General features: G+C 43.7%; 1 protein-coding gene across 1 annotated transcript in view; it reads left to right on the top strand.

Annotated features, from left to right (window-relative positions):
• The window catches only part of LOC124116103, a 64317-nt gene that overhangs the window by 36912 nt on the left and 12818 nt on the right, over nucleotides 1-14587 (top strand). The window contains exons 38-51 of the mRNA XM_046477329.2: nucleotides 38-199; nucleotides 447-534; nucleotides 3988-4131; nucleotides 4375-4566; nucleotides 5266-5363; nucleotides 6196-6365; nucleotides 6791-6915; nucleotides 8339-8437; nucleotides 8676-8820; nucleotides 9576-9674; nucleotides 10211-10333; nucleotides 10757-11057; nucleotides 13346-13507; nucleotides 14212-14299. Of these exons, the coding sequence (XP_046333285.2) occupies nucleotides 38-199; nucleotides 447-534; nucleotides 3988-4131; nucleotides 4375-4566; nucleotides 5266-5363; nucleotides 6196-6365; nucleotides 6791-6915; nucleotides 8339-8437; nucleotides 8676-8820; nucleotides 9576-9674; nucleotides 10211-10333; nucleotides 10757-11057; nucleotides 13346-13507; nucleotides 14212-14299 (1996 nt within the window). The remainder of the gene's footprint in view (nucleotides 1-37; nucleotides 200-446; nucleotides 535-3987; nucleotides 4132-4374; nucleotides 4567-5265; nucleotides 5364-6195; nucleotides 6366-6790; nucleotides 6916-8338; nucleotides 8438-8675; nucleotides 8821-9575; nucleotides 9675-10210; nucleotides 10334-10756; nucleotides 11058-13345; nucleotides 13508-14211; nucleotides 14300-14587) is intronic.

Raw genomic sequence — 14587 nt, 5'->3', positions numbered from 1 at the left:
AGCATCCATATCATCGACTATCATGGTGTATTTCCAGGTTGCGGCCAATCTGAAATTGGCCCGGTTTGACAAGGAGTCGGCAGCGAAAGCAGCCGAGTTTGAGCCCAGTGCTTTCCCCGACAAGCTCCTCCAAAGAGAGTTCAAACTTATCAAAGACATCGGAACCAGCGCTCTCAAGAATGAGACTAAACTAGCAAGGGTAATTAGGGACTCGTTACTGTTTTCTCGCCGTACGACATGATTTCAAATTAGGCAGTGATTTCTTGTTAAAAAACGGCCACATCATTCGAGATCAGACGTTAAAAGTATATGTCCTAAAATGTACAGTACTGTGACCATGTTTTACGAAGCACGTCTCGTAATATACGTAAGTGCAACCTGTAGGACTGTGCAGTATCAAGTGTATACATATTAAAGGAGCCGAACATCCTCCATTGTTCTCGTAGATGGAGAAGTTGCTGTCTGATATGCAAGGCATCTACAGCAAAGGCCGAGTGTGCCTCTCTACCGGGCGATGTCTAGAGCTGGAGCCAGGTATGTTTGTCACTCTACAGGGTGATGTCTAGAGCTGGAGCCAGGTATGTTTGTCACTCTACAGGGTGATGTCTAGAGCTGGAGCCAGGTATGTTTGTCACTCTACAGGGCGATGTCTAGAGCTGGAGCAAGGGAATGTTTGTCACTCTACAGGGTGATGTCTAGAGCTGGAGCCAGGTATGTTTGTCACTCTACAGGGTGATGTCTAGAGCTGGAGCCAGGTATGTTTATCACTCTACAGGGTGATGTCTAGAGCTGGAGCCAGGTATGTTTATCACTCTACAGGGCGATGTCTAGAGCTGGAGCCAGGTATGTTTGTCACTCTACAGGGTGATGTCTAGAGCTGGAGCAAGGGAATGTTTATCACTCTACAGGGTGATGTCTAGAGCTGGAGCCGGTAGGTTTGTCACTCTACAGGGTGATGTCTAGAGCTGGAGCCAGGTATGTTTGTCACTCTACAGGGTGATGTCTAGAGCTGGAGCCAGGTATGTTTATCACTCTACAGGGTGATGTCTAGAGCTGGAGCCAGGTATGTTTGTCACTCTACAGGGTGATGTCTAGAGCTGGAGCCAGGTATGTTTATCACTCTACAGGGTGATGTCTAGAGCTGGAGCCAGGTATGTTTGTCACTCTACAGGGCGATATCTGGAGCTGGAGCCAGGTATGTTTGTCACTCAACGGGGCGATGTCTAGAGCTGGAGCCAGGTATGTTTGTCACTCTACAGGGTGATGTCTAGAGCTGGGGCCAGGTAGGTTTGTCACTCTACAGGGTGATGTCTAGAGCTGGAGCCAGGTATGTTTGTCACTCTACAGGGTGATGTCTAGAGCTGGAGCCAGGTATGTTTGTCACTCTACAGGGCGATGTCTAGAGCTGGAGCCAGGTATGTTTGTCACTCTACAGGGTGATGTCTAGAGCTGGAGCCAGGTATGTTTATCACTCTACAGGGTGATGTCTAGAGCTGGAGCCAGGTATGTTTGTCACTCTACAGGGCGATGTCTAGAGCTGGAGCCAGGTATGTTTATCACTCTACAGGGTGATGTCTAGAGCTGGAGCCAGGTATGTTTGTCACTCTACAGGGTGATGTTTAGAGCTGGAGCCAGGTATGTTTGTCACTCTACAGGGCAATGTCTAGAGCTGGAGCCAGGTAGGTTTGTCACTCTACAGGGTGATGTTTAGAGCTGGAGCCAGGTATGTTTGTCACTCTACAGGGCGATGTCTAGAGCTGGAGCCAGGTAGGTTTGTCACTCTACAGGGCGATGTCTAGAGCTGGAGCCAGGTATGTTTGTCACTCTACAGGGCGATGTCTAGAGCTGGAGCCAGGTAGGTTTGTCACTCTACAGGGCGATGTCTAGAGCTGGAGCCAGGTATGTTTGTCACTCAAGGGGGCGATGTCTAGAGTTGGAGCCAGGTAGGTTTGTCACTCTTCAGGGCGCTGTCTGGACCTGGAGTCCGGTAGTGTATAGGCTTGGAGCCGGTAGGTGTTTCTCTGTACAGAACCGTATTGGACATGGAGCCGGGTAGATGTGTCTCTCTACTGCGCCGTGCATAGGCCTGGAGCCGGTAGGTGTTTCTCTGTACGGAGCCGTATTGGACCTGGAGCCGGTAGATGTGTCTCTCTACTGCGCCGTGCATAGGCTTGGAGCCGTTAGGTGTGTCTCTGTACGGAGCCGTATTGGACATGGAGCCGGGTAGATGTGTCTCTCTACTGCGCCGTGTATAGGCTTGGAGCCGTTAGGTGTGTCTCTGTACGGAGCCGTATTGGACATGGAGCCGGGTAGATGTGTCTCTCTACTGCGCCGTGCATAGGCTTGGAGCCGTTAGGTGTTTCTCTGTACGGAGCCGTATTGGACATGGAGCCGGGTAGATGTGTCTCTCTACAAGGCATGGGCTTGGAGCCGGTAGGTGTTTCTCTGTACGGAGCCGTATTGGACCTGGAGCCGGTAGATGTGTCTCTCTACTGCGCCGTGCATAGGCTTGGAGCCGTTAGGTGTGTCTCTGTACGGAGCCGTATTGGACATGGAGCCGGGTAGATGTGTCTCTCTACTGCGCCGTGCATAGGCTTGGAGCCGTTAGGTGTTTCTCTGTACGGAGCCGTATTGGACATGTAGCCGGGTAGATGTGTCTCTCTACAAGGCATGGGCTTGGAGCCGTTAGGTGTGTCTCTGTACGGAGCCGTATTGGACATGGAGCCGGGTAGATGTGTCTCTCTACAAGGCATGGGCTTGGAGCCGGTAGGTGTTTCTCTGTACGGAGCCGTATTGGACATGGAGCCGGGTAGATGTGTCTCTCTACTGCGCCGTGCATAGGCTTGGAGCCGTTAGGTGTTTCTCTGTACGGAGCCGTATTGGACATGGAGCCGGGTAGATGTGTCTCTCTACAAGGCATGGGCTTGGAGCCGGTAGGTGTTTCTCTGTACGGAGCCGTATTGGACCTGGAGCCGGGTAGATGTGTCTCTCTACTGCGCCGTGCATAGGCTTGGAGCCGTTAGGTGTGTCTCTGTACGGAGCCGTATTGGACATGTAGCCGGGTAGATGTGTCTCTCTACAAGGCATGGGCTTGGAGCCGTTAGGTGTGTCTCTGTACGGAGCCGTATTGGACATGGAGCCGGGTAGATGTGTCTCTCTACTGCGCCGTGTATAGGCTTGGAGCCGTTAGGTGTGTCTCTGTACGGAGCCGTATTGGACATGGAGCCGGGTAGATGTGTCTCTCTACTGCGCCGTGTATAGGCTTGGAGCCGTTAGGTGTGTCTCTGTACGGAGTCGTATTGGACATGGAGCCGGGTAGATGTGTCTCTCTACTGCGCCGTGTATAGGCTTGGAGCCGTTAGGTGTTTCTCTGTACGGAGCCGTATTGGACATGGAGCCGGGTAGATGTGTCTCTCTACTGCGCCGTGCATAGGCTTGGAGCCGTTAGGTGTGTCTCTGTACGGAGCCGTATTGGACATGGAGCCGGGTAGATGTGTCTCTCTACTGCGCCGTGTATAGGCTTGGAGCCGTTAGGTGTTTCTCTGTACGGAGCCGTATTGGACATGGAGCCGGGTAGATGTGTCTCTCTACTGCGCCGTGCATAGGCTTGGAGCCGTTAGGTGTGTCTCTGTACGGAGCCGTATTGGACATGGAGCCGGGTAGATGTGTCTCCCTACTGCGCCGTGCATAGGCTTGGAGCCGTTAGGTGTTTCTCTGTACGGAGCCGTATTGGACATGGAGCCGGGTAGATGTGTCTCTCTACAAGGCATGGGCTTGGAGCCGGTAGGTGTTTCTCTGTACGGAGCCGTATTGGACGTGGAGCCGGGTAGATGTGTCTCTCTACAAGGCATGGGCCTGAAACCGACAAATATCTATCTCTACAGTAATGTGACCTACCTTTGGAAAGTAGGAAAATCAAAAACATCAATGCAACGATAATTTCATGAGCGCAGAGTTGTGACTTTGTTACCCATGTTGTTGCTGCAGGGCTGACGAGGCTGATGGCGTCGTCGCGGAACTACAGCGAACTGCAGGAGGCGTGGAGGAAGTGGAGGGACGTCACGGGCAAGACCATGAAGACGATGTACCAAGAGTTCGCGTCGCTGAGCAACGAGGGAGTCCAAACATTAGGTAAGATGATCATAAATACGAGAAACGATTCAAACTGATGCGATTGCTTGTAGGGCCAATGATTATTTGTAATGTATAACTTATTGAATAGTGCGGGAGCCTGTCCAGATGAGAAATCCTAATTTATCCTTTCTCATTATGTTGACTTTTGAGTGACTGAAATTGTTGAGGGACTGATATTTGATATTTCTGAGTTGGGGCTCGGATAAACAATGTTGCCAACATAGTTATCTGGTTTCCTAGGTTACGCCGACACTGGGGAGTACTGGAGATCCTGGTACGAGAGCGACTCCTTCCAGGAGGGACTCCAGAAGCTCCTTGCCAAACTGAAGCCTTTCTACCAGCAACTGCACGGGTATGTCCGCCGGAAGTTAAAGGCGGTGTACGGAGCTGAACACTTCCCCTACAGTGGACATATCCCTGCTCATCTTCTAGGTCAGTGTTTGTACCCGTGATAAAGCAGATACATCGATTTATTAACGTAAAACACAGGTGTTTAATCATTCGTGATCAACTCGTACTATTCCGGGACAAGCCGAACAGCGACTCGTGCCCCTCTCATGGCCATTTTTGCGACTGGGTTCCGTCAAAACCCAAACGGGCTTGCCTAAAAGAATTGTCAACTCGTTGCGCAATGATGCACGTATATTTTCCCCATGTATCATATATTTTCCTGATGCTATTTAAGACACATCGGGACTTACGGTATTATACAGCATGAACACATTTAACTGTATGTTGGGACATATATAAAGTCAGAAATTATTCCTGAGGGATGCTTTGACCAAAGTACTTGAAGTCATACGCCCAGTGTGGTTGGTTTGTCGTATTTTCGCACATAAAATTCATGGATAAGGTTCGAGTCTTCTTGCAGGTTATGGAAAGAGGTGAATGGGGACGAATGGTGTTAAATACAAGCAGTATAATACGGTGTTAATTACAAGCTTAGGAAGCGGGGTAAAAGTACGTTTTTATACTAAGTGGACAAGACCTCAAACAGTACATTTGTACTTTTTGCGGTTGAGATGTGGAGTGGATGTATATCAATTTTTGTTTCTATTATCTATAGTTTGGTTGTTTTGTGTTATGTATGAGTACCGTTTCAGCCTGATAATTAATTATTTCATGTCGCAGGTAATATGTGGGCACAGGCGTGGAAGAACATCAATGATTTGGTCACACCTTTTCGGAACAAGACAGGCGTGGACGTCACACCTCAGATGAAGGAGCAGGTACAGACATAGATAACAGCTTGTAGCGTAACATATCTTGTAATGTTCAATTGATTGGGCGCTCTGAAAGTTCACTGGAAGGAAAATCAATACATCAACTGTTATGCTTCGTGATAAGTGCAAGTGTCTGTCGTCTATTCTATGTTTTCTTAGGTCGGTGTATTTATTGCTAAATTTTTATGTTCCATCTGACATCGACACCTTTCTGTCGGGTATGTCACAATGGCCACTGTCCCCACATGAACAGACTTATAGATGGCTTAGTCACCATAATGGCCGCATCCGGTAAGCTGACTGAGCAAAATTGTTCAACCCCATTAGCTGAATAATTATCTTGTAAGCTGATTAACTACAATAGCTGCAACCTGTAAGTTGATTCACTGCAATAGCTGTATCTGCAAGCTGACTGACTACTATAACTGTATCCCGTAAGATGATTGATTTTAATAGCTGTATCCCGTAAGATGATTGATTTCAATAACTGTTTCCCGTAAGATGATTGATTTCAAAATTTGCATCCTGTAAGTTGATTCACTGCAATAACTGTATGTGTAAGCTGACTAACTACTATAACTGTATCCTGTTAGATGATTGATTTCAATAGCTGCATCCTGTAAGATGATTGATTTCAATAGCTGCATCCTGTAAGTTGATTCACTGCAATAACTGTATGTGTAAGCTGACTAACTACTATAACTGTATCCTGTAAGATGAATGATTTCAATAGCTGCATCCTGTAAGATGACTCATTTCAATAGCTGCATCCTGTAAGATGATTGATTTCAATAGCTGCATCCTGTAACATGATTGACACAGTGGTTGCACACCGCAGGGCTACACGGTAGAGAAGATGTTCTGGACAGCCGAGGACTTCTTCAAGTCTCTGGGTCTAGAGGCCATGCCTATGGAGTTCTGGCAAGACTCAATGATCAGACGACCCCCGAACAGAGATGTCGTCTGCCACGCCTCTGCCTGGGACTTCTACAACGCTAAAGACTTCAGGTTATAATTGTGTGACCAAAGTAGGAGCAGGATTACACATGCCATAATGAACTCACTATAAATATATTGTCATATAACTCGCTTTCTCGGTGTCTTACAAGAAAGGCTATCAGATAACCTTCCAAAACAAGTAAATTTATTTCCCTTAAATCTTATGGTCGTGGGTTACGAGAAAATACAGAATAAAATTAGATATATACAGTTACTAGTATTTAGTCTAGGAAATATGGAATGCAAATGTCTTGCGTCATGTCTGCCACTTTTTTGTGACATTTATATTTGTCTGAATTTGAAAGATTGTATGTATTGTTTATCACTAATAATATACTTATTTACTTGACAGTTTGCATTATATGAATATATGTAGTTTGTGGATTTCTTCACCTCACAAGGTGAAAGATTTTCTTTAAATATTCTGATTTCAGAATCAAGATGTGTACGGACATTAACATGGAGGACCTGATCACCATCCACCACGAGATGGGGCACATCCAGTACTATCTCCAGTATAAGCACCAGCCCCATGCTTTCAGGGACGGAGCTAACCAAGGCATGCATCTCATCTTTTGTTTTGATAAACATGAAAATCAATATCATATCATTAACGTTTGTTTGATCTCCATATTTATAAGATCGCTTACATGTGACCAAGGTGTTGGTTTTCATCCTGAAAATTGAGTTGACAGTCATTGAGATCTCATTGAAAACATCATCAGAAGCAACATAGATCACATTGAAAACATCACCAGAAGCAACTTAGATCTCATTGAAAACATCACCAGAAGCAACTTAGATCTCACTGAAAACACCATGAGAAGCAAACTTAGATCTCATTGAAAACATCATCAGAATCAACTTAGATCTCATTGATATCATCAGAATCAACTTAGATCTCATTGAAAACATCATCAGAAGCAACATAGATCACATTGAAAACATCACCAGAAGCAACTTAGATGTCATTGAAAACATCACCAGAAGCAACTTAGATCTCACTGAAAACACCATCAGAAGCAACTTAGACCCATTGAAAACATCATCATCAGAAACTTAGATCTCATTGAAAACATCATCAGAAGCAACATAGATGACATTGAAAACATCACCAGAAGCAACTTAGATCTTATTGAAAACATCATCAGAATCAACTTAGATCTCATTAACATCATCAGAATCAACTTAGATCTCATTGAAAACATCATCAGAAGCAACATAGATGTCATTGAAAACATCATCAGAAGCATCATAGATCTCATTGAAAACATCATCAGAGGCAACATAGATGTCATTGAAAACATCATCAGAATCAACTTAGATCTCATTGACATCATCAGAATCAACTTAGATCTCAATGAAAACATCATCAGAAGCAACAGATGTCATTGAAAACATCATCAGAAGCAACATAGATCTTAATGAAAACACCATCAGAATCAACTTAGATCTCTCATTGAAAACATCATCAGAAGCAACATAGATCTCATTGAAAACATCATCAGAAGCAACTTAGATCTCATTGAAAACATCATCAGAAGCAACATAGATGTCATTGAAAACATCATCAGAAGCAACATAGATCTCATCGAAAACATCATAAGATTCAACTTAGATCTCATTGAAAACATCATCAGAAGCAACATAGATGTCATTGAAAAAATCATCAGAAGCAACTTAGATCTCATCGAAAACATCATCAGAAGCAACATAGATGTCATCGAAAACATCATCAGAAGCAACTTGACTGAAACAGGTGGATGTTGCTTTCAGAGTAGAAGTTTCATTTGAAGGAAACATATAATGCTATTATCCAATGTGGTACTACGTTGCCAAAACATGTTATTCTTTGGGAAAACATGCGGGATGGCACTTCAAATACTGTTCATTGCATGTCTGTTACCTTATTTTTTTCCTTTTGTATATTATATATATATATATTATGTGGATACAAAATGTAATGTGTTGATCCTCTGCAGGTTTCCATGAAGCCATCGGTGACGTCATGTCGCTGTCCGCATCTACTCCCAACCATCTGAAAACAATCGGCCTGTTAGAGAAGGTTGAGGATGACCCAGGTAGGATTCAGCCACGTCATTAACAGCTCTTCCCCAAAAACTTCATCTTTAGTAGTGGAATATATACATGAGGTTTCGGGGAAGCTATGTCCTCTTGATACGCATGTAGAGAGATGTCTTAAGATTCAGGAAGTAAGGACCCTCTACTGGACGTTGAGCGAAACATTAGAGGTACTCAACATTTGACATCAAACCATAAATTAATAGAATAAACCACTGACTCTTATGTGTTCTTCAGAGAGTGATATCAATTTTCTCATGGCCACTGCCTTGGACAAGATCGCCTTCTTGCCGTTCGGCTACCTGATTGACCAATGGCGATGGAGTGTTTTCAGTGGGGAGTCGCCAATCAACAACTACAACAGTAAATGGTGGGAGTTAAGGTACAAGAACCAGTCATTTCAGTTTAATGAATAGAGAGAGCAACTCAATATAGTTTAATGCCGCCTTAAGCAATCATCCAGCCATATCACGACCACGACCGATGACACCAGAAATGAGATTCCACCTTTGTGTGGAATTGATCCGAGCCTTTGGCGTTACAAGCGAACGCTTTATCTAGACTAACACATCGCCCTTAATATGAATCAATATAAGAGCTCAGATGCAGAATACCTTATATGTGAACTAAATAATCGAATTAACTTCCAGTTGAACTGCTGTTCATAATGATTGTTTGAATAATGCTTTCATTTCTCATAACCTCCACGTGTCCACGACACCTGCTGATATAACGCCTGAAACTGACTTTTGACCAATGCGTGTTTTTCATGTCTGTCACATTTAGTTATCATTCTGATATTCTACTCCTGTTTTTTGTAACAGCAATGTTCGAGCTGCATGAGCCAAGATATTTACACAGGTCCCCGAGCCGTGGTTTCATAGGCCTGGAGTGGAATATGTGCGCAAACTGTTCACTTTATACACCTATATGTTGTTTTTGTGGGACAGATATAGGTCTTGTGACACTATTTTATTTAGATAAAAAGGAACAGTACCAGTATTGGTCCCAATAACGTCACGCATTCTCTATCTGTTACTTATATATACATATACTCCTCCTACTGTGTCGGATATTCCTGCTGTTAAAACTGTGTTGCCCCTTCCGTCTATGATATGTGTCTGTATTGTATACCAGATGTCAGTACCAGGGCGTTTCTGCTCCCGTACCAAGGTCAGAGGCAGATTTTGATCCCGGAGCAAAGTTCCATGTTCCGGCCAACTCTCCATACATCAGGTATGTTGTTTCCCCCTCAGAAATAAAACATGAACATTGGGGCATCTCAGCTAATGATTGGGTTCAACAAGCCTTTGTGCACTTTAAGCATTAGGGCGAATAAGGAACCGACACGGCTAGGGGACGCATGGTTTTCCATGACTCATACTTGTAATTGTTTCATGTCTGACAGGATGGACCCTTTCGTTGATACCCGTTGTGAGGCCGCGTTTACATAGGGAGTTACGACACCCGTAACGCTAAGGTTACTCTGTGGAACGAGGACCTGGGTGGGAGCTCAGATGAGTTTTGTTTTAATGAAGAGAATAACTTCTCATTTACTGTTAAACAGGTAATCGTTACTGGGAATTTGTTATGCATCAGAAAACCAATCGAAAGGTTTTATCTCTTCAGTTCCTCTTGTGTGATGATATGTGTTCCGTTGCCATTTTCATGTTGTTGTTTTTTTTACATTTAATGTCAGGAATGAGTCTCCTCATGTGTCACGGATAGGTGTATTGATATACCTGACGCTGATCGATGTTTGGTGTTCCCAGATACTTCGTGAGCTACGTCATCCAGTTCCAGTTCCACCAGGCGCTGTGCAAGGCCGCCGGACACACGGGGCCGCTACACAAGTGTGATATCTACAATTCCAAGGAGGCAGGAACACGTCTTGGGTTGGTTGTTCTGTCAATATTTTGGAGACAGGATTAACTTGTTTCCAGATAACCCAAATTGGACCTTAGTTTCATTCACCGAAACACCACCATACTGGCGCTGCATTTAATCATGTTATGAATCAATATGAGCCAGGTCTAATTGACCTTTTGATTTCATCAATGTCCTGTGCCATGTAAAAAAAGAGACATTGGCGCTACCATATTTGTCTATGCTTACCTATGGAGGTAGCAAGTTGTAGCATATTTGTGGAACGAGATCATGAACATGATGGTATCAGCACAAAGGAATTGGAGAGTACGTATTGCTTTAATCCGCAACAGTGTTGTATATGTATATATATATTCATTATATTCCCCTTTGTGACGAAATATCTAATATGTGTATGATCTCAAACGTCATATCTATCTTCCAATTCGCAGTAACGTGCTGAAGCTTGGCGCTTCGAAGCCGTGGCCGGATGTGATGGAGATGATGACGGGAGGCAGGGACATGGACGTCGGGGCGTTGCTGGAGTACTTCCAACCTCTTATTGATTGGCTGGAGAAGGAGAATGAAGGGGAGGAGCTAGGCTGGAGTGACAGCTGTCCATCAGAAGATGCTACTGAAGCTGGTCAGTTCTTGCAGGACTACGACAAAGAAGCTGAGAAGTATCTGGTCAAAATGAGCGTTGCGGACTGGGCGTACCAGACTAACCTCACAGACGAAACCTCAAAGGCGTCGGTACGTGGATAACATTGTACTTTACAATGGAAAACCTTCATTTAATGCATGATGCGTCAGTGAATCGAACTCATAATATCGGATCTCCCTAAAAAATGGACGCAACTCCGCACAACGAATTGTGACGTCTTAGACAACTGGGCCACCCGATGATGATGATGTTGCCCAAAACAATTTCCCATGACGGGCGTGAAAGGGAAATAACTGATTACTCAAGAGTAATGGGGTTATTTTTGAATAGGGGCCTGAAAACTAGCTGACTGAAATGATGTGGTAGTGTTTTTTTTAGTTGCTTTTGCTTGTTTGTTTTCATGGGTAAGACATTTAGATCCTACCGTTTAATTTGGTTTTGATAAGATAATTGCCTAGGTGGTAATAGTTGGATGAATTAATTAGGAATTGCTGAATTGTGGTGATGCGTGTGCCTATTTCACTTAAGAGTTTGTTGCGTTGTATGTTGTAGTTTACATTGGAAAATTACATACACTATAGGACAGTGTGGGCAGGTGCCTGTACGATGATTTTTAATTTTGAGCTTATGTCTGTTCAGGTTTGTGTGACCAGTGTGGAGTCTAGTTATTGCCATGTCCGTTAGTTTGTTTTTGTGGTACGTTGAGACTTTGTGTTGAGTTTTTTTCACTATTTCTTTATGTATTGGAGGGAGATGGCCTGGTTTAAAGCTAGAGGGCCGTTTTTGCTGGTGTAGTAGTTTAGATTTGTATTTATGGTTGGAGTTGGTAGTTGTGGTGTAAAGTTTTGCGACTGAGGGTTTTCCGTTTTGATGTGGCTAAGCCCAAGTTCGTGTATTTTATTAAGAATGTAGCTAACACTTGTTTGTAGGCCTTTGCTTACTTGAATGAGTTTTTTTATATGCGGTTTTAGGTTTTTAGTATTACTTAGTAGTTGTTGCATTAGTTTATTGTGGACGGCGCTGGTCCAGTAATTTAGTGAGAGTTGGTCCCTTCGGGGCTCGAGGGGAAGCTCTCCTGAAAGTGCTAGTAGGGCCTCAAGGGAAGTGTCCGTAGTAGTACTGAGTGCCATTTTGAGAGCTTGTTATAGTATTGAGTTTAGAGTTTGACGTTTTGAAAAGGTTTTGATCTGATAAGGGTTTGGTAGATACCTAAGAGTTTTTTTATTTGCTCCCCAAGTTGAGCCTCTTATTGCTCTCAAGAGGTTAAGGTCCTTGGCGCACCTACTTTTAGGGTCTTTGACATGAGCTTCCCAGGTGAGATGCTGGTCAAAAATTAGCCCTAGGAATTTGGCTTCTGTTTTAAATTGAATATTTTGGCCGTTTAGAGTTATGGTAGGGTTTATTTGGAGCTTCTTGCGATGTTTGAAGATAATGCCTATGTTTTTAAATATGTTTACATTGAAGCCCAACTTGGTCGACCAATCAGCAACGTTATTGATAGCGTTTTGAAGTAGTTCCGTTGCTACTGAAATTGCGCCGCTACGGACCCAGAGAGTTCCGTCGTCTGCAAACTTAGATGTGTTTACTTTTTTGTTTATGCCTGGAAGAGATCATCTATTATTATATTGAATAGAGTCGAGCTAAGTATGCTACCTTGAGGTGTACCGTTTTGGAGTTTATAGGGATTGGATGTGGCCCCATCAGCGCCAACTGTGATATGTCTATGTTTTAGAAAGCTGTGGATTATGTTTGCTATCCTATGCCCTTTTTGTTTCATTTTTGCATTAAACCATGGTGCCAGACCATGTCAAATGCTTTAGAGAAATCGAGGGAGATTTCTACTGTATATTGTTTTAGAGCTATACCCCTAGCGGCATCCTGTTGGAGCCTGGTGAGGTGGCCTATGCTGGATCGGTCTTCTCGGAAGCTGCTTTGGTCCTGTGAGAGACTATCGTTTTGATTTAGTATGTGGTTTAGCCTACGTTTGATTATGGATTCAAATGTTTTACATAGGTTGGAAGTTAGAGGTATCAGTCGATATGTGTCCGATTTATCTTTGGGTTTGCTTGGTTTAGGCACTGGTATGACAAGTGCTTCCTTCTAGGCTGAAGGAGCTCACACAATGGAAAGGAGGAATATTATCTAAATGTTCAGGACAATATTCCTATAAAAAAATTTAACAGCTTGGAACATCGATTTTTACCATATCAACTGATTTTCAATATTAAAAGCAACGATACCTGTCCGCAAATGACGCAAAGTAAACCATGTCAGAGAGTTCTTCTCACCCTATGATCTTTGACGAGCCGACCCCATTCCCCATCGCCATGAGGTTATAGGCTTGACAGTAAGAGGGTACGCCACTATTCTGTTGTAGGTTCGTGGTCGCTTAGATGTGGCTGATTTCCAAAGTCGATATGCTGATCGAGCCAACAAGATAGACTGGGGGAACATAGAGGAGGATTCCATCAAACGCCAGTTCCAGAAGATCACAAACATCGGTACCAGTGCAATGAAGGACAAGAACAAACTGAAGAAGGTAAATTACCTGGAAGTGCACTTGAATGATTTGCTTTCATTGTTTGTTGTGTTCCAGCGCACCCAGCAATATTCCAGCTGTATGACGGTGGTCTGTGAGGAACCGGTCGGACTAGATAATTCAGTGATTGGCATTGGGCGTGGATCCACATCATTGGGATGCGATGACATGGGACCGAACAACTGACCTTGCCTGAACACCCAATTCATTTGGTCGCCTCTTACAACAAGCATCGCTTGCTGGGGACCTATATTTACCCTGAATCCCCATGGATTTGGTGACTTGCAATGTGTTTGTGTCAATATTTTTATAGTGTTTTAGACTAAAATTTGGTGAAGTGAATGAGACATGATATAGACAATATAAATATAAGCGACAAAAAACATTTTTATAATCATAAGAAATTGGTAAATCAGTGGAAGGGAATTGACAATTTAATCATATCATATCAGACCATCGATACACATGAAGCATTAGTCAAACGTCTCGGCCAAATTCCCGTGTTTTGATCCGAGCAGTAATTAAGATTCACGTGCATAAAGAAACAAGACAAAATAGAAATCCCGGTTTACAAATCTGTACACCTAGACTGAGCGTTGGTGTAGCCAAGTTATTAGGTCTTGGCGCTCCAATGAAACTTCAAGGCTGAAAGGGGCGATAACATAGTCTCCATCACCTGAAATTACCGACTTTGTTGTTTTTAGATGGAAGAGCTCCAGTCTCAGATGGAGAACATTTATGGGGCGGGTCAAGTGTGTCTCAATAGCTCCGACTGCAGGCCACTCACGCCAGGTAGGTTGTTGTCACAGGTATCTATTACAGAATGTGTATCAGGTGTGTGATAGGACTTGGACAACTACCTTTATATTTTCGCATCCAACGTTTTGACCTGTTGATAGATTCCATGCACGATTCATATGAAGAACACCCAGGTAACACGTAATTTTGTATTTACCCAAATCTCTCCCACACACCTGTTTGTCAGTAACATGGCCCCAGGCCTAGCGGTAGACTAGACTATGCATGCACTATCTACACACATGCCATCTTCACTTCATAAACTATCTACGCTACCTACAC

This window comes from Haliotis rufescens, unplaced genomic scaffold (assembly GCF_023055435.1).
Source record: "Haliotis rufescens isolate VD_foot unplaced genomic scaffold, xgHalRufe1.0.p SCAF_4, whole genome shotgun sequence".
Taxonomy (NCBI): Eukaryota; Metazoa; Mollusca; class Gastropoda; order Lepetellida; family Haliotidae; genus Haliotis; species Haliotis rufescens.
This window is presented reverse-complemented; position numbering and strand designations above follow the sequence as displayed.